General features: G+C 41.4%; 1 protein-coding gene across 1 annotated transcript in view; it reads left to right on the forward strand.

Annotated features, from left to right (window-relative positions):
- Positions 1 to 18,857, forward strand: part of UROC1 (urocanate hydratase 1) — a 36,085-nt gene extending 17,228 nt beyond the window's left edge. The window contains exons 9-20 of the mRNA XM_030501601.1: positions 1,745 to 1,833; positions 2,347 to 2,409; positions 3,092 to 3,271; positions 3,592 to 3,689; positions 3,930 to 4,002; positions 4,830 to 4,951; positions 7,566 to 7,636; positions 8,568 to 8,666; positions 9,845 to 9,944; positions 12,719 to 12,800; positions 17,243 to 17,342; positions 18,617 to 18,857. Coding sequence (XP_030357461.1) covers positions 1,745 to 1,833; positions 2,347 to 2,409; positions 3,092 to 3,271; positions 3,592 to 3,689; positions 3,930 to 4,002; positions 4,830 to 4,951; positions 7,566 to 7,636; positions 8,568 to 8,666; positions 9,845 to 9,944; positions 12,719 to 12,800; positions 17,243 to 17,342; positions 18,617 to 18,757 — 1,218 coding nt within the window. The 3' untranslated portion in view covers positions 18,758 to 18,857. The remainder of the gene's footprint in view (positions 1 to 1,744; positions 1,834 to 2,346; positions 2,410 to 3,091; positions 3,272 to 3,591; positions 3,690 to 3,929; positions 4,003 to 4,829; positions 4,952 to 7,565; positions 7,637 to 8,567; positions 8,667 to 9,844; positions 9,945 to 12,718; positions 12,801 to 17,242; positions 17,343 to 18,616) is intronic.
- Positions 18,858 to 20,333: the final 1,476 nt, after the last annotated feature.

The raw sequence follows: 20,333 nt of genomic DNA on the forward strand, positions 1-20,333 counted from the left end.
GAATTGTGCAAGAGATGTCATTTTGTCAGCCAGGGCTTCCAAAGCTCAGACAGAAGGGATTAATGGAGCAAGTCTTTTACCTCTCCTGTTTGACATGAAGCAGATTGTCATTTATGAAATAATTGTGTAGAGGGCCAGACATCTCCTCTGAGCTGCACTAAAGCTCTTTAGTGTCACACTGGAGCTGACATCAGCTCATCATCTTTGTGTGGTTTTTAAACCTACTGAGATGCTGATCGAAAATGAGCATGTTTTGCAAGTTGTGGTTTAAAACAAGCTAGTTTTCTTGAGTCTGTGAAAGGCTAAGACTGTCAGGGCTGAAGTAAAACATGTAGGATGTGGTAACAGATTTAAATAGATCTGCTCTGTTATACCGAGGTTTAAATGAACCCAATTCCTGTAATTCATACAGACCATTTAATACCTTTCCTCTTGCGCTGATTTAAGTAACTCCCAAAGGAGCTGTCCCCCACGGCACCTGACTTCAGTGAGTAATTCCATTGGCAGTGACACTGATATTATCATAATCTGGGCTTTTGGAAGGAGTCTTTATTGCTGATGTGGGAAATGCTGGAAGGTTTCTCATGCTAAGAATAATTAGGAAAGAAAAGGTTTCCTGGTGTTCAGGCGCCTACTGAATACAGAACTTAATTAATTTACATCTAAATACTTTGTTAATGAGAAATAACAGAATGGAAATGATGGGAGTGGATTATAGAGAAATAAAAATGCTTTAATGAATACTGGAAGATACTCAGTTTATGTGTTCTTATGCACACAGACCACTGTGGGTGTTTAAATCCGTTGCTACGATAGAAAATTGGCTTAAATTCATTTTTCTACTTGTTTTATGCCACTGATAGCTCATGATAAATGTATTAATGATGTGCAAGCTTGTACAGTGAACCATTAATATGGAATCGGTGCCAAAGCCTCCCCAGTTTGTCTATCCATTTATATTTCTATCCAGCTGTCTCTCATGCATGTACACACTGACATACACAGAAGCTGAGCACAGATTTGGGATTGAGCTTGTTTGGAGCTTCCAAGCTCAAAGAGGGAATTAAAGATGTAGTTTTGTTTTGATCCATTCCATGTTTTCAGAGGCATTAGTCAGCCGGGACAAGAAAACACTTTCCTCTTCTCTTTCCCATATTTGGTGGAGGTTTTCAACCAGCAGTCAAAGAACAAAAGTGAGGGTCGATTTTATTCAGCAAACCATCGCTTCACCCTGGGCAGTCAGGCAGAAACATCTGTCTCTGAGCTGATCAAAGGAAATATTTCCACAATTAAATAGAAATTATGTTTTCACAGAAAATAGCCAGATTTGAAAAATAATTTGGAAACATTTTGGCTTTTGTTTTATTTGGGTTTTTCTTGGGTTTTTTATTCCAGTATAATAATGAAAAGACAGAGTAAGAATAATTAAAGTTGGTGAGAAAATACTACCTCTTATACAATTTTAAGGATAATTTTTGGTTTGCAAAATACTTTGGGAAGTGGTGTGTTAAAGGTTGTTGGGGATTTTTCTTGCTTCGAGCCTGGAGTAAAACATACAGTGTAAAAAAGAAACCTTGAGGTAAAAATTAAGTCTCTGAACAATGACTCCATATTCTTAAGGCCAAGGCAGCACTATTCCCTTTACCTATTTGCTGCTCTTTCTTGCAGACTAATTGAAAAGCTAAAGGTGGAAGTGTCTGGATGGGGCAAACGGGGGTTTTAAGATCTCTGCTGTTTCCCTTAGGTTGATGAAGCGGCGCTCTTGAAGCGTCACAAGCAGGGATGGCTGATGGAAATCTCTAACAACCTGGACCACTGCATTGCTCGCCTTAGGTATGACTTGTATCATAAATCAGTGAGTTCATCTCTGCTTCTTCATCCACACTTGACATCCTTCTGCACTGTGCTATTTTAATGTACTAATAGAGGGGTTCAGGGACACCTCTTCTTATTCCAGGTCTGCTTTTGAATGTGAATCCATCCTTCCAGGCAGCAGCAGTCATTATTAGTGACTACCAATGCTCACTGCAAGCCACTACCTTCATATCATTTATATATGTTAAATGTGTCTTTATTCAGCTTCATATCATTTATATCTGTTAAATGTGTCTTCACTCAGTTTCATTAATACGTATAGAGCAATTACAAATCATGCTACACTTGAAGCATCACTTAAGCTTTCTGAAATCAGTGATTAACAATTACATAAAGGTTGAAAGATCTTTTGCCTAGATGAGTGTTGGAAACTACATACAGGCTTCTTTGCTGGCTTTGACTGTGTGATTTGTACATTGCAAGATGGAATTATATGAAGTCATTTTCTTCAACCTTTGTAATCTATTCTAGAGATGCAAGAAAGAATAAAATTGCCCTTAGTTTGGGTTACCATGGGAACGTGGTCGATCTATGGTAAGTAGTATATGTGGATAATGGATATATTAATGCTCTGGCTTGTTAGTCAACCTGGAATTAGTTTCCAAACTTGGAAAAGAAGAGGCATTAAGTTTAGTGCTGAGTTCATTACTTGAGATGCTCATGAAAAACTGTATTGTCAAAAAAGGGGTCTTCACCCTTGTGTTCCAGTTCCCAGTTGCTCCCTATGCTCTTTTGCTTATGGAACAATGAATTAAGGAAAGAAATCCCTAAGATTCTTCCTTGGATGAAGAAAGAGTTCATCCCTTTCCTTCTAACATTTTGCTAATTGGATAGCAAGAAAATGTCTTTGACTTCAGTGAAGCTTAGAAGTATTGATGTATTGATTGAGTAAAAATAATCAGATGATGGATGGAAATTCTGGCACTCTTGAGCCTTTGTCCAGTGGTAAATCTTGCTGTCATAACATATACCAAGGGTTGAGACTGCAATGTCATACTGGTATCTGGCTCTTCTATCAGCATTCCTGAACAGGTAAATGTAAAGCATAAAAGTTGCACCATCATTTCCCATCTCATGACTGCTAGAAAAAGACTTAGCCGGGCAAGGGCATACCTTTATAAACAACCTCTTGGGGTGGAAGAAGTTCACCTGGATGAGGAGCTAGAATGTGAAATGACAGCTTCTGTTTGAACACGCCATTCACTGTCTTCCCCAGGGAGAGGCTGGTGCATGAGCTGGACACAACAGGAGAGCTGCTGGTGGATCTGGGATCTGACCAGACTTCGTGTCATAACCCATTCAATGGGGGGTACTATCCGGTACAGCTTGGCTTTGAGGAAGGAAAGCAACTCCTCTCCACCAACCCAGGGAAGTTCCGGACCCTGGTACAAGAGAGGTAAATCCTTTGGTGATACCTGTTTTTAAGCTTTAAGTTTAGCTGCTCTGCAAGTGATCACATCTTTGTCTTGCTCACAACGAGTTTCTGTTCTTTGATATTTCGGTAGAAATCTGGGGTAGAGCTAAAGTACTAATAAAGCCCAACTTTGTACATATACAGCTATCACTCAGAGTCTGGCAGGCATCACTTACCCACTATTTCAGGAGTAGTCTCTACTGTATAAGAACTACTCCGGACTTAGAAGCTTGCAAGTGAAATTGATTCTCTTTTTGATATTTTATCAATCTCAAGAATAAACGTTTCCTTCTTTATTTCAGTCTGAAGAGACAAGTGGCTGCTATTAACAGATTAGCTGACAAGGGCATGTTTTTTTGGGATTATGGCAATGCTTTTCTCTTGGAAGCTCAAAGAGCTGGTGAGTAGATCCTGGAGTTGTTGGGTGGAAATAAGGACAATCCTGCATGTATCTTCCCAGTTATATATTTTGGTTTGATAGGGCTGGCCACTGTTATGCAAACTCTTTAGTCTCTCTCATTCTGAGACCTCTGGCCATCTTTCTGGTCAGATAAAGCCTTCACAGGAATCCAAGTGGAGTCTTTTTTTACATCTTATAGTTTTTCTTCCCCAAGTCACTGACTATTAAATTCTTTTATAGGTGCTGATGTTGAGAAAAGAGGAGCCAATAAAACAGAATTCCGATACCCTTCCTATGTCCAGCACATCATGGGGTATGCTGGGGAGAGCTTGGAATAAAGCACTCAAGGCCCTTGTGACCCCCTCTGTTCAGGGGAGACTACTACAGAGGTTCCACTTAGTGCACACCTTGCAATGTACTATAAATGATGAAAAGTAGTCAACAGCAGTAGGAAAATTCATCTCACAGGTGTTATGTCAGGGTTAGTATTATTTTTCTCCACTCTGGAGTAATGCCCAGAGTGGTTTAGGAAGATGTCCCCTTGGTTATAAGCATCATGCTTACACCATGTTCATGTTTTTTATTACCTTCTTTAGAGTTACACTTTGGCCTCTGACGCATGCTTAACTTGCCTATACCATGTGAATCAGAGCTTGAACATAGAGTAAAGCACCAACCAGATTAGATCTCTCTTGGAACTCAACTGAAGCATGTCTTACTATTGTGTGTAAGCAATGTGGACAGCAAATGAGTTTGGACTCAGGCACTTGTTCAGAACCTGCACTTGTCTGAGAATGAAGATGCAATCAATTAGCCTGGGTTAAGCACAAAACCACCAGGCAGCAGGGAGAGTATATCTGATGAAACAGAAGAAAACTTGCACTTCATCTGAGGATGCACTGAATTGCCCAATATTCCTATCACAAACCTGGTGTATTTGATATTCCAGTCAATGGCTGTGTGGAACAGCACTGCTTAATTTCTCAATTAATGATCCTTGATGCTTCTGTTTAGATTAGTTCATTGAAAATGTTTCAAATTCTTCTGTCTCCAGCTAATGAAAGAAAAGCACTGCTAGAAGCCAGCATAAATAAGGAAAGAATTTCAGCTATCTCTTAATGAAGCATGTTCTCTTCCCAGGGACATTTTTTCCCTGGGATTTGGGCCATTCCGTTGGGTTTGTACCTCAGGTGACCCACAGGATCTTGCTACCACTGACTCCATTGCTATGTCTGTGCTGGAGGAGTCTATACGTCAGGGAGGTAAGACACCATCCCATGCCCCAACTCTGGGGGTTCTTCTGGGGAGAAAAGGAAGCAGAGAGTTGTGAAATGTGTGAACTTTTGGCTGAAACCACAGAAAGGAGTCTTTTGTCTGTTCCACATGGGCAGCAAATCTTGCTGTTCTCCAAACTCCTGTAAGGAATGTAACCAGTAGGTATAAAACACCATGTAGAGACGTTAGTGATCCCAAAGCTATAGTTGCAATTTGGGCTAAGAGCCTTTCTTTTAATTTCTTAAGGGTTTTCCTGCACTTTGTCACCTTGAAACTTCAAGGCAAACAGCATCTTTCATCAACAGGTCTCCAAGAGGTTTCCTTAAAGAAGTCACATTGCTTTGCCCTGTCTCACAGGTGAAGGAGGTGAGGGAATCTAGGGAGGGATTTAAGATGCTGGTGAGCAGATGAGCATGAAACCAGGTTTCCTGGGTGTGGTGCTCCATCCAGTGTCACTTATTTGTGATTACAATTTTGAGGACTTCCTTTTGTCAGTTGCTAATAAACTGACAGCAGTTCCTACTCGCTGGTGGAACCAATCTGGAGGATCTGCATGGCTCTGTATGTTACTGTAGTATCTAGGAATAACACATCCCTGAAAGTGGGCTATTACTGTTATCCCCTGCTTTTGAATGGGAACTGAGACAGAGCTCATTTTGTGTTAGCAAACATGAATCCTAGTCAAGCAGGTTGCAGTGGAAGGCCCTACTCCTATCCCTTTGCCTACTCTTACACTAACTGGGCACTAGACTCAGATTTAAATGTCACTGTCCCCTAGCACTGAAGTCCTCAGCTTTTCCCTTTCCAGAGGGTGGAACTTTGTGCTTCTCAGAATCAAGAAGGTATCCGAAGGAAACGGGTCACAAATCCAAAGTGTATTTTACTGGGATGCGAGCATAGTATTTTTAATCAGTAATATTGAAATATTTGTTGCTTCTTTCATGAAAGACATCACTGAAGACTAAATAAAAGGAAGGATTCTTCACGTTGCCAGGGATAACTGCTGAAATCCAACTTTGGACACAGCACAGTTTAGGACAGAATATGAGTGCTTGTTGGAGCTGGCTGGGAGGGACAGATGTGCTGTGTTGAGACATGTCCTTGTAGCCAGCATTCTCATCTGGCTTCTTTCTGGGTATGTTCTATAGAAGTAAAGACAGAAAGATCTTTTCTCTAAGTTTGTGCACTGTGAAGTGTAAAACATGATATGTACTCTCTGAGATAGCTTATAAAAGTGAAAAAGGAACTCATTCTCTATTTGCTTTTCTAGAGTAACCCCTGTAAACTCTCATTAAATATCTATAATAACCTAAATGAATATTACCCATTACTTTCTAGAAGATACTTCCTTAAAGCTTATGAATGGCAGCACAATCCCACTAGAGCAGCACCAGCAGATGTTTCATCTTTCCCTCCCTGCAAAGCTATGAGCTGACATGTTAATCCTCGTTGCAGAGTTTAGAAGCCATCACTTGGAGCCAACCCCTAAAGCACTGACAGGTCTTTTTAGGGTCATTAAAACTCTCTGTGTGGAGGCCTGTCTCTGCAGGAATGAGCATATTTTACATCTTCCTTTTAACAGTGTGTTTAACTCAGATTAAATATGAGCATCTTGCCTTTCCTCTTCCTTGTTTCTAGTTTTACTACATATATCTGCTGACATACTGCCTAGTGGGCAGACAGTCTAAACACTCTTCTCAGTTACCCGGGACATCTTCAAGATGGGATGGCACAGATGAAAATGAGAGGAGAAGCTGGAGTATATAAAATCATTATATGTAATTCTTTTAGAAAACACATATCATAGAATCCCAGACTGGGTTGGAAAGGACCTTAAAGCTCATCCAGTTCTAACCCCCTGCCATGGGCAGGGACACCTTCCACTAGAGCAGGTTGCTCCAAGCCCCATCCAACCTGGCCTATATATATAAACAAGGTATAGGGTGGATTTACACATAAAGTAACTACTCCATAATAAGTTTTCCTGTGCAGTTTGTGTTCCATAATAATGTGAGGCAACATACCTCAGTTTGTAGGGCAAGAGATCTCAGGTTTATCTTGGGATAAAAGCATTCATGTGGGTCACTTAGTACAGAGCAACTGCTGTGCTACAGATCTATATCCCAGCGCTGGTGAAACTTATCCTCAAGTATGTATTGCCAGCTGCTTCTGGGAATTTCTGCTGGCTGACTCAAGCAGTTATTTACTACCTGATGCCTGTAGTACCCAATGTCATGGAGTTTGCTAAAGCTACTAATTTAGCAAAGGCTCAGAAAGGGATTGGCATTTAGTAGGCAGCAAGCCAGGTGAACAGGAATGAACAGTATGTAACCCATATTTCAAGGTTTAATTTAGTTTGCTAAAGATCTGAATGGGAGTTATTGTTCCAGCTGTCTCCTGGGTGACGTCTCGTACCTACCTCTAACTGTATGGTACCAGTTACTGCGTCAGCTGCACAGAAGATTCTGTATAGCACTTCCTATATGCGTGCTTGTATCTGAGAGTAGAATTTGACTTTCTAGTGCTGTCAGATGAATTAAATTAAACTTAGAGCATATTGCATTCATTTTCAAAACGTCTTTTCTTGCTTTCTCTGGCAAGTGAGCACATCTGTGAAGCAGCAGTACCATGACAACATCCGCTGGATTCGGGAAGCTGGAAGGCACAGCTTGGTAAGTGCACAACTTCCTTCAGTGCAGGATTTGAATGCTGGAGTGAAAAGGAGGAATGGGCATGAATGAAATCACTGCCTGTAACTCCCAGGGCTGATAACTGAAACCTCTTTCCACAGCAGGATTTTAGGGTGAGCTGAAGCAGTTCCTTCACTTCCTCATTTGGAAATGTTCAAATAACCCAGCAACACCTAGTCTCATATCTGGAGTGAAACACATCAATGATTCACTTTCCATCTCATTTGTAACTACCTTTCTTTCAGAGCTATTCACAGTGTCGCTCTTGGCATTGCTTTGGCTCAGCCTCTTCATGCCTGTAGTTCTTGGTACCCTTTACAAAACAGGTGATGAGGCCAAAGACCTGCCGTCCTTTTGTACAGTGGGAAGCAGAATGCCAGTGAAGCATCCTTTGTTTTTCTTTTAGGGCAGGCTGTCACTGTGAAGCTAACGGATAACACTGTAGGGCTCATGTGCTCTCCGTATCTGGAAGCCAGATTTGTCCCTGGGGTAAAAGCTGGAGAGAGGAGCATAGCTGTGCAGGACAGATGTTCTTTGCCATTCTTTGTCTCCTGATTTCTCTTCCCTTCCAGCCCACCACTGCCAGTTCCAAACCTCTACTTCTCAGCTGTTTGATAAGGGATTTGTTGATAGGGGGATTATAGCCGAGCAATCAGATTGATTTAAAAAGTGGGATTTATTGGACAGTAGCAGCTAAATACAGAAATACATCTCATTGTGTGAGTGGAGATAAAACTCGGTACAAAGAGGGATTTTAATTTCTTTATGGAAGCTGGATGCTGATGAAGAAATAATCTGTACTTTCTCCTACAGAAGGGAAGGGGTCACTACTGTGACTCCATTCATCTGGGGCCTGAGATAAGCCAGTTGCACAGAGAACCTTATCAATCATTCTGGCCTTCTTGTTTTCTAGGTTGTTGGCTCTCAAGCTAGAATCTTATATTCCGATCAGAGGGGTCGTGTGTCTATAGCCGTGGCTATTAATCGAGCCATTTCTGAAGGGAGGATTAAGGTTTGTCATTTTGTCTTTGCAATTTGGTAATCGTGTTTAATATCTGCGACTGGGCTGGCAGGTGGGAAAGAAGAAAGCTTCAACCAGTGAGAGCAGAAGTGCCTGCTGGTTACATGGGATCCCATATCCTGAGGGCATCACTCCATAATTATTCCCATTACTTACTGTGTGTACAGCAGCATCAGACCAAGGCATTGTCACTCATTCATCTCCATCTCTCTTAGAGCTGAATTGCCCTTTTTGAAGGAGTGAACTCATGTAAAACTTAGACCTTTCTTAGCTGGAATGCATTCTGCTTTTTGTTACTCCGAAAATGTTTGTTGAAGTGTTTCAAATGCTGTTGACCTTCTCAGGACTCAAAATGAACGTCACTGCAAGCTAGGCTCAAAAAATAAACCCGACCAGACTGAGCACTCCCTTGGAGCTTTGACTGACCAGGTCACACTCCCAGGCCCTTTGGATTTAGTTGTGTCCGTTCTGTGTTTCTGCAAATCTCCATTCCTCCTCTTGCAAGCTGGGTGCTCGTGTCTATTTTCAATGATGTCCTAATTCACTGCCAGCATAAACTAGAGCCAGCTAATTCCAGACCACACCATGCCAAGAATGAATTATTCTTGTATAAACCTCGTGCGTGGCAAATGATGACCTGGAAGCTGATCTAGACTCAGACTGTCAGTTAAATTCCTGATCGAGAATGGACTTGTTTGAGCTGTATGAAATCACTGATTTTCACTCCTAACTTTTTTAGTCTTGAAGTTTTCCAAAAGACTGAAAAAGCATAAAATTTTGTTAATTTTCATTTTCAACAGCAAAAAAAGAACTATTTTTCAATGAAGATTTTTACATACTGAAATGGCTTTGATATTCTGGCAAAGAAATGCTCAGATGAAATAACCTTATGGCTGCCCCTCTTCTCCCTGCCTTCCTTCGAGGATGTCACTGGCATAGAAGCATTGTCTTGTTCTTAGTTATGAAAGGAACGTGGCTTTCATCAGCAGCATGTGAACAACTGGTTTATAGTAAATAACAGGCAGAGAAGGTGTTTCAGGGGGTTTAGGAAAGGGGCAAAGCTGAGGTTTGAAATGACTGAAGACAGAAGTAAATTCAATGAATTATCATCCTGGGTAGCATTTGCAGTCCATGAAGGATTCTGTTCTCTTGTCCTTGGCTTTTTGCAGGCTCCAGTAGTCCTCAGCCGAGATCACCACGATGTGAGTGGGACTGACAGTCCTTACAGAGAAACCTCAAACATCTATGATGGATCAGCCTTTTGTGCAGGTCAGCAGAGCAGCTGAGGCTTGTCTGTCCGGGCAAACAAGGGAATTGCTTTACAAGAGAATTTGGGGGTTTATGCAAAACTTTTAAAATGCTTTTATTTAACCCTTTAATCCCGATTAATGAGATTTCCTGAGAAGGTTTGTGGGATTTGATAGTGATAGGGATGAATGTGGAGCTACTTAAATAGGAGAGGTCCAGAAAAGTGCTGAGTGTTCAATGAAGATGCACCAGATTTACCTGGATGTAAATGGAGAGCAGTCTGCCCGAGGACTCTATCTTCTGTTTGACTTTGCACCTCATTGTTACAAAGAGGGGATCTGAGCAGAATTACAGCTGTATTCCCTTGGGATCCACAAGGTAAAAAATCAGCTCTATAACAGTATTATTCTTAAAGCAAAAAGATTCACAGATGTGTTAATTTCATTGCCTGAGGACTTGGAAAACAGGCTGAAGTTTCTGAAAGGAACTTTTCTTATCATAAGGGAACATAATTTCATAGTAAAAGCATAAGAAAGGAAGCCAAGCATTCTGAATTCAACTCCAAGCCTTGCTGCTCACTTACAGTGTGACTGTGGGCAAATCACATAGGTTTGCTATACAAAAGGAGCCTTTAATTCTGCACTCCTGCCCTGAGCTAACCAGACCCTGCTTTTAAATTGATGAAATGATGCTTTAGAGAAATTAACCCAAGAAATATCAGATTGGAGACCTGAAAAAATGAGTGAAGTACTAAGCAATTTCTAACCTAAATCTTCCTCAATTTTCCATCCATAAAGTGGAAATGATGATAATAGCTTTAGCCCAGTAGTGCTCCTGCATGCCATGAACTGACAATCACAAAGTGGTGTGAGACAGGAGGCTACAAGCTGCTCTTGAAGGAGAAATTATGGTAGAGGTAGCTGAGTATATTGAATTACTTCCATTATGGCAATTCATAATAGAACCAAATTACGGCTCAATTTTAAGAAGAAAAGTTCCCTGCTATCACAACTGGATTTCCTGATGAAACGAGGCTTTTAGCTGTGTCTGTCAGTCTCACTTCAACACTTCTTGAGCCTGTAGGCTCACTCTAATAGGTCAGATAGATGCCTTGAATAATGCTTGGTTCTGACAAGCTGTGAGAAAATGGTGCAGCTGCACAGAGAACAGCAATCCAAAGTCAGGTCTCCACCTCAGGGCAGCAGAAACAAGGCTTGCTAAACCCCATTGCTCATCATGCTATGTGTTTTTCTTTGCATTTTATGGTTTACACAAACCATTTGCCATCTCCAAGGGCTTATCTAAAGCCTGTTGACCACTGATTTCAGTGGTCTTTGAAACCAGGCCTGTTTTACCAGATGAACCACTGGAGGTAATAAAAGAACGTAGAATCATTTAGGTTGATTGAAAATACCCTTAAGATCATCAAGTCCAACCATCTTAGGTGTTCCTCTCTCCCTTCTTTCCTGTTTTAACACCACATTTGAGCTGGTTCAGGCAAAATTGGCTCCTCTGTAGCACACGGGAATTTTCCAGAGCATTTGCCTGTCTCATTGTGTTTTACAGTAAGTTCCTCAGCCTGATCCTTGGCAAACATGGGTCATTGCTGCTCTGCAAAGTGTGTTTCAGCACAGACATTTGCAGTTAGTGACCTTTATCAAAGCCAAGCAGCAGCATGTTACTGCATCGTTAGTTCACTTGCCATCTCCTTGTCTAACCTCCACTCTTCTCACACTAGTGACTGAGGAAGAAATCTGTACATTATAGAATATGAGGATTTTGATTTCTCCCACTCCCTCCTGACAGCACTGTAATTATGATAATTGGGTTATTAAAGTGACATAATGCCAGATAAAAGATGCCATAATGGGGCTTTTGACAGGGTTTAACATAGCTTAGTGCTCAAGTAAACTCGTTTTTCCATCAGAGACATAACTGTGGGTCTGTGAATGTGGTTGGTGGGGATATTGCTGTTTGTCTCATTTTTTGCTGTTAAAAGCCCAGCAAACTATCTGTTAAATCCATCCTGAATTAAATCTGGACAAATGTTTTCAGTTTTACCCTGTTATCCTCTGAGTTGTATCTCTTTTTACATCTCTGGGTTTACATTTTAGCACAAATTGTAGTCAATATACAAAATTCTAGTGAATTTCAGTGGAAATCGTACATTTGTCATTAGTCAAATTACATTTGTCTGCTAAATTCTTTTTCTTCATTTCTTTAAACAAATTAATCCTCCTGTGTTATTTCAACAGTTCATGTTTGGATTAAAATTCCCCCATGTCCAGAGAATCGGGGCCAGTATATCTTATCCCAGCTTTGTCCCCAAAATGCAGCTCCTTAGCTTTCGACTGGCTTTCTGCACAGAGTCGAATTAACTCTGCAGTCTGATCTGAAAATACTTCAGGCTTCCGAGAACTGCAAGGTGTGTAGTGTTTCAGGTGCCCCCCCCCCATTTTGAAACCCTCCATGTGGATGTGTCCAGCCTGTTCTTCCATGACTGAGTCCAGAGGAGGCCACAAAGATGATCAGAAGGCTGGAGCACCTCTGCCGTGGCTGCCCCATCCCTCCAGTGTTCAAGGCCAGGTTGGACAGGGCTTGGAACAACCTGCTCTAGTGGAAGGTGTCTCTGACCATGACAGGGGATTGGAACTGGATGAGCTTTAAGGTCTCTTTCAACAAAAGCCATTCCATGATAATCAAGGTGTCAGTGGAAGAAGCGAGCAGCACAACAACAACCTGAATGCAGCACATCAGATCCATAACACCTTTATTTTCCTCTCCTCCTCTCCTAGACATGGCAGTACAGAACTTTGTAGGAGATGCATTCAGAGGAGCAACCTGGGTTGCATTGCACAACGGGGGTGGAGTTGGATGGTAAGAACTTACTTACCCATGTTTCTAAAGCTGGACTCTGAATCCTGTTATCACTGCTGTGTACACGTGTGGGGAGGAGAGGCAGGAGGGGAATTGCAGAAAAGATGTATTACTGGAGTGGTTGTGATCATGGGAAGGATGGGTTTGGAAACAAGGGCTGAAAGGATGTATCAGAAGACAAAATGTGATATTGTATCAGGCTTTGTAAATCAATGCCCATATGTCTCCAAAAAGTGTGTTGGAGATTGGCCACAGCTCAGTTTGAAGGACTTAATTTGCCAAACAAGGACAGTCTGCCATGGTCTTTTTGAACAGATCCTGCTTCCAAAGTTGTCTTCACACATGCACAGCCAGAGTGCTAGTGGATGGATTGTGTTTAGGTTTTCTCTTAAGCTGTATTTAAATCTGTGACCTTAAGACCCCTATATAAATGCTCATGTGCTAAAGCGTAATGAGGGGTTATTGATACAAACCAGCTCAGGTGCCAGCAAACCCCCAGTCTTTGTCTCCTTGCTCATGCTTGGTAGGATAAAAGACAAGTAAGGACTGGATTAAACACCTCTTTCACATCAGATGCAGAGCTAAGAGAAATGCCTAGGCTGAGAAGCAGAATGAATGAAATAGTATATATGGAGAAACTCATCTCCTTCATATGCCACTAAAAGGTTACTCTGGATTAGCAGAGATGTAAGGAAAAGGAGAGCCTGGCCACACTGCAGAGACTTTAGTTCTGGTTTGTTCTTTAGTCCAACAAAGTCTTTCCCATTTCTAATCATAGAATGGTTAGGGTTGGAAAGTCAAGCCTTCATTTGGTGGTGCCATCAGTCAAAAGTGGCACAACCCTCTATTAAAGATTGCAGTGAACCCTCCCACTTCCCTGTTCCATCCAGCTCTGGAATATGCCAACAGCAAGCCAAAGAACTTGTAGCAGCTGTTATCCAAGGAGACATTTGATGATACTTAATTGTTATTCATCTGGATGAAGCCGAATCTAGAAAATATCCCTTCAAGTCAGATGGAGAATTCCCTCAGCTGTACTCTGATTCCTTTGGTTTCAGTGAAGTAGCTGTTGAATAGCAGATACAGGAGAGCAGAATCGAATGATGGGATAGGAAAACTTTCTGAGGGCTTAGACACATGGAGTAAAAATTTGCCTTTACTGATTTCAGTGATAATACCCACCATGGCCAGGATTTTATTTACAACTTGCGTAATTCTGAATGGAAAATACATATTGGAATGTTTTCCTACTATGGTCATTTCAGACTCCAGCAGCAGGCTAGTTCTGTCTGAATTGCCTTAGCTGAGTTCAGCCTTTTAAAATATCTGCTTATGAAATACCAGCAAAGAAAATAACTGTCTGCTACATGTTGTGCAAAATGTTCGGGATATTTTAATGATAACTGTAATTAATTACTAGAATTGCTTATGCCACAAATGTTTTGTGCATTGATGATGCTTAATTCAAAGATACAAATGATTGTATTCCCTATCTCTCTGGTTTCTGTAAGGCCAATTCTTCCTGCACATTTCTAGCCCTCTGACCAATTCAAAGAGGGACTGGCTGAATGGTGAGACTGCCCTTTACATCTGGAAAACAGGCACTGACCACTCTGCAATCTCAGTTCTATTGTTTTAGTTGTTTCTTAGGTGGAGTTACATCATTAGAAGGAAGCCCTTCCCAAGGCAGAGCAGAGGTGCTGTGATTTATGTGGTACATCAGAAATTAGTGTGTGGCTATTCCCTGAAATAGAAATATCAACGGAAAACAAGGATTTGGTTATCCTTTCTGACATTTCCTATGGCTGCTTAGCAGCTTGTCACTGAGGAACAATATCTGCTCACCTTGTTCTCAGGAAAAATCATAGCCCCTTGATTAAATCACTGTGCTTCAGTGAAGAATGAAGAGCCTGAAAATTGAGCTTGTCTCTGCATGAGCCTTACTAAGACACCATGCTGAGACTCAAGAGGTGGTGACAATGTTGTGTCATTAGATGCTGGGGTCTGGAGAGCTGTGGCACAACAGGGGGCTCTGCTTGGCTTAACTCATCAAGGTACCACCCTGGCTAGTTAAAGGCTACAGCCCTTTGTCTTCTACAGGAGGAAGAGAGGAATAATTTAAAGGTGGTGAAAGCAGCAAAACAAACCCCCAAGCATAACAAATTACTCTCTGCTGCCATGTTTTCCCTGTGAGACTAGAGAAGTGCCTTTTACCTGCTTTGGTTTTTCTTCTTATGGGACAAACAGAAAAAGCAGGATTAATATTTATTTAGCTGGAATCTGCATCACATGCGCTGTTTGAGAGACTTAAGATTAACAGTCTTGGCTCTAATTACAGCAAATGAATGTTATTCATTTCTTGCTGCCTGTTTATTTGCAGGGGGGTTTACATTAGCATGGAGCCTGAGTAACCTGCAGTAACAAAAAGGCAGAAGCAATCTCAGAATCAAACTGCACTGCTGACAGTGTGACATCTTGATTGTGAGAGAGGCCTTGTTTTCTTTGATCACCTTAGAAGGAGACATCTGGAAATTATAGGAGGTAGCTTAGGTCAAAATGCCACATGTTTCTTTAATTACCTGAAAATGTGACCCAATGGTAATGAAGGCCTAGAGCTTGCCTTTAAAAGTGAGAGGTTTTGCTAGAAAATCCATCCTAACAAACATTGGCACTTGATTTATGAGCGATTTTTAGACAGTAGGACAGATTCTGCTGAGTGATTCTGATTTACGCTGGAGTAACGCCACAGAAATCAATGGAGAGGCTCTAAATTTATGGAGTGAGATCAGATGCTCACTGTTTATGCTTTAGCTTCAAAGGATGCTCCTTGGGATGCTGTGTGCAGAAGGGATCTTTGCCACCGAAAGAGCCCCATCTTCCTGTATGGAACAGCTTTATGAAGCACTGTTCCAGAGGTCTGATTTTATTGTCTGATGTTGCCAACAGGCTGTTTTGAGATGTGATCACCCTGTGATCCCAATTACATTGCAATGGCATCAGTGATGTTCATAAGTGTACTCCAGCTTGGTACTTTGACAGCAAAGGATAGTGCTAATTTAATCTCTGCACTGAAGCAACAGAGTATGGTGAGGTAACTGGCCCTGCTCTTCACCTAATTACATTTGTAATGTTGTCATCCAGTCTGGTCCCCTCTTTTGGAGAAGACAGCAACAACCTGAGCTGTTCATAAAGCAGAATTTGCAAGAAATGCAGATGTTTAGATGGTTTTCATCCCAAAATGAGACTCGGAGCAGAACTAATGAAAGATTTCACACACTAAAAAGATCCTAGGAGTTAAATTTGAGGTTGAAAAGTGTTGACAGTATTTTAAAGAGTCAGAGCTTAAAATATTTAAACATCTCAATTGAAAACATGACTTTGTTTCAAATTTTCCTGTTAAAGATGAGAGACTGCTTCAGCCAGTGACATTCTGCTGTGAGAACTGTCAGCTGCAAGAAAACTTATTTTATTAACTATATAACACAGAAGACAACATCCTGCCTCCAGGGATCTCCATGGGTAGTTTCTCATACCATGGGGTGTTGTATGATGTGCCCCATCCCTCAAGTATTGCTGATGCTTAGTTATAACACCAGAACTCTCATAGATTTACAGCAATGGATAACTATCCAACTGCATTCTCTGCTCTTCACCATATGCAATGAAACAGGAACTTGAGCAGGCTCTGAAGTCAGACAAGATGTTCTGCTCTACGTGTTTTCCCTGTCCTTTTCAAACCAGACTGGTATTTCTCCCAAGTATAATCTGTTAGTTTTAATATATTTCTGTTCTTCTTCTGCCAATAAGTCTGCTTCCTGTAAAGTTGGCACTGATGTCTTTAAACATCTATGTATCTCATTCAAAGTGAAGGCTGTTTTGGAAAGGATCAAGGCAGATGTGCATTAAGTGGTGGTTAACACTTTTTTAATAAGATACTTCTGCTCTCATATTTGTCTCAGGAGAATATAAATAGATCCATCTGTCTGCTTCAATAAGTACACAGTCCTCCTCCTGATCCTATCTATATGGCAGGCTGTAGTATAGCAAATGAACAGCTTAATGTTAAAAATACTCCGAGATAGGTAACTCTCCTCCCATCAGCAGGGTTAATCTTTCTTTGTGTTTCTACACCCAGTACAGTCCTCAGGAGATGCAGCACAAGCTTGGCTTGGCACCCCTGCTTGGAGCAGATGCTGACTGCTAGCTGGGCATTACAAGTGAAATAGGTTTGCTGCATGTCAGGAAATGAGGCCTTTGCTCTGCTAAATCCCCCTTTTGTGTGTGTGTGTAAGTACAACAGGTCACCGATAGTGTCTCTTATTCAGCATCGTTTCCATGTTCTCATCCTTGCACTGCAACTGAACAAATCACCTCCTTTTGTGAGTTCTGTGGGATTAGTTTGAATGATTTTGATTTAATTCTCTTACATTTATATTTTCTAGGGGTGAAGTCATCAATGGAGGATTTGGCCTGGTGCTGGATGGGTCCAAGGAGGCTGAAGAACGGGCGAGGATGATGCTCAGCTGGGATGTGTCCAATGGAGTAAGCAAAACAAAACTCATTATATATGTTCACTTTAAGATTTTCCTGCATCCAGGACTATGTTTGTTTAGGTACTTGGGTTCCAGTGCTCCTATTCTTTTTTTTTTTTTAACTGAATGGGGAATATGAGCACTCAAGCAGGAGTTTTTAGCACGTGGCTTTTGTTCCCCAGGAATAGCCCTATTAGGGCCAAGAGACTAATTCTATTCCTGCTTCTAATATGGGTGGTTATAAGCCTGATTCTACTGGAATCAATGAGTTGTTTTGTTTGGTTGGGTTTCTTTTTCTCCAACCAACTTCAAAGGACTTTAAGTGCTAAAAGTGGCTGAATAATTCCTGGGTAAGGAACTCATTGTAAAGTGTTGGGACCACCCCTTCTGACTTTACAACATACTGGAGCCCAATAATTTCCACATCTCCGTGTGTGTTTTGTTATTTTTTAAGCAGAAGGGCAAGCATGCTTACTGTAACTTAGACATGCTGGCATTGTAACTTGCCTACATAATACAGTTGACAACTGTATGAACTTTAGTCTTGTCTATTCCAAACTTCTAGATCTAGGTATCTTGGAAGACCTGTCATTTAAGTACCAGCACATCCAGCCCCTGCTGCCATTAGAGTTTTTGCCTTCCACTAGTGTCCAGATAGATCCTGTCTGGGTTTAAGACTAGGATCCCATCTCTGAAGTGGCAGAGAGGTTTTGATTCAATATTTGCAGGGAACCAAGTCAACAAACACAACATACTGATGAACAGTCCAGTTAAAGGACAAGACCTGGTGTGTTTCAGTCATGTAACCTCACAAGGACTTGATGTATTGAGGGAGTTCCTTGCCAATACTGATATGATCTGTTCTGTTTTACTTCTCAAGAGAATTGCAGAATTCCTTCTTGCCTTATCCCACTACAAAAAGCGTCAGTTGCTTAAATGACATTTTTCTCTAAAGCAAGTACTAGTTTTACAGAGCTGGGATTGAGTGCACAATGATTTTTAGTGCGGGAATTTAGTAAAGTTTATAAGGTACCTGACACAAGCCATGTATCTGTCCAATGGTATGTTTCTCCAGGAAGATGTACCAAGTCTACCCAAAGAGTACTCCTAAAAATGAAGTAGATATTACAAAAATCACTTCTCTAATCAGTAAGGAAACTAGAAACTGGTTGAAAGATTTATTGCCATGAGATTGGGTGCTGGTGTTTGCGCAAATGTTGTGCAAGATGGATGTGGCAAGAGAAATGTATGATTTTTACACCCATTGATTTTCTGGTCTGACAGGTTGCCAGACGCTGCTGGTCGGGTAATGACTATGCTTATGAAACGATCTGCCAAGCAATGAAGGAGAATGCCACTCTGAAGGTGACTCTCCCTCACAAGGTGGTGGATGAGAACATCCTGGAGCAAGCCGTTAAACATTAGCAGTATTCCAAGTGCAATTTTGTCCTTGCAGATACATTTGAAGTTGCTTCCTTGATACCCTGTTTTGCTCTTTGGCCAAATGATAAAAGCCTTGTAAATGTCTGTTCCATGTGAGTTCTTTTTCTTCCCCTTTAACTTGTTAATAGGGCAAACCTGCATCTGTCAGGGATGGTCTTTTCACTAACATATTTGGAACAATGTTTGAATAAGAACTATTCATTGTAAGGAAAGGAACTAGAATGGCAAGGGAAAGGGGTTACACAGGTAAACCTGCACTGCCTGCTGCAGATGAGGCGTGATGAGCTGCTGTCCACAGGACTGGGGGGTCTCAAGGCTATACAACTGTTGGGCCCTGTGCTACCTGCCGGGTGAGCACACTGCAGCGCTGTACTGCCTCAGGTGCCAGGTAAAGGAAACCATTTGTTTGGAATCACAAATCATTTCTTTACTCTGTTCACGTACTGTTATATGTCTCCAGATGAATAGCGAGAGTGGCATCTGCTTGTAACTGAGCCTTCTGTGAGGTGCAATCTGCAGTTGATGGGAAGTGCTTTATATTATGGAAAAACCGCCCACACTGCCAAGTTATACGATTGAGATGTGAGTAGTTGCCAGCCAGATTTGACAGTCCTTGCTTTGACATATGTTATACATTACCTATTAGTAACAACCACACTGGCCTGGGTCCAAAGTTAGTATCTTGGTGTTGTACAAAACCACTCCGGTTTTTATAGCCCAAAAGCACTAGGGTACTCTTTTGTCAAGAGGAACAACCAGAAAATACACTGTTCTAAGCAATGTAGAGCTGCTCCATAGATTCATCTTAATTCTGAGTTGAAAATCCACCAAAGACAAATTGTTGATGAAATACTTATGATGAATCCTTCAGCTTTTGTTTTGTTTGGTACTGGGGTACCTGCCAGCATGCTCACCTTCACATCACAGACAAAAAAGGAACCTTATTTTCATCCCTGCAGCTTTATTGACCAGAGGATATAAACTTGCAAGTATACTTGTGTTTATTGGTGCTTAAGTCCCTGGGAGTTTGTAACTCTGGTCTGTCTATAGGGAGCCATAGAGCCTGAATGTACGAGTGCTATACGAGAGCTACCAGTTGAAATTCAGATTTTAAAGTATCAGTAAGGCAAAACGGGTTACAGAAAGGCATCAGAAAGTGAACTGATGAGCAGTTGCTCACATTTACTGTTGTTTAACTGCGTAGTGTATATACAGTCATGTGTATACATTTAAATCTGCTTTGGCCTTTGAACTGCACATCTCAACCCTTAACAAATGTGAATGGACTGAGGTTTGGAGTAACTTTGGAAGGGCCCAGGGAAGCAGTAACATGTTACTGCCTGGGATGAAATGGGTGGCTTCCAGCATACAGAAATCATACACAAGCCCAATGTGAAGATTCCCTTTCTGAGCTCTGCTGAACCCTGTTTTATCTGTTCTCGACTTGTTTGCAGAGCAGCTGGGACTGTGAATGGGCTGTTGTTCTGTGGGGATGCTGATGTTGGTTTTAGGTAGCTGATCTCACTGCTGGACAAACCCAACTTGGGGATGGCAGCCT

This window comes from Strigops habroptila, chromosome 11 (assembly GCF_004027225.2).
Source record: "Strigops habroptila isolate Jane chromosome 11, bStrHab1.2.pri, whole genome shotgun sequence".
Classification (NCBI taxonomy): domain Eukaryota; kingdom Metazoa; phylum Chordata; class Aves; order Psittaciformes; family Psittacidae; genus Strigops; species Strigops habroptila.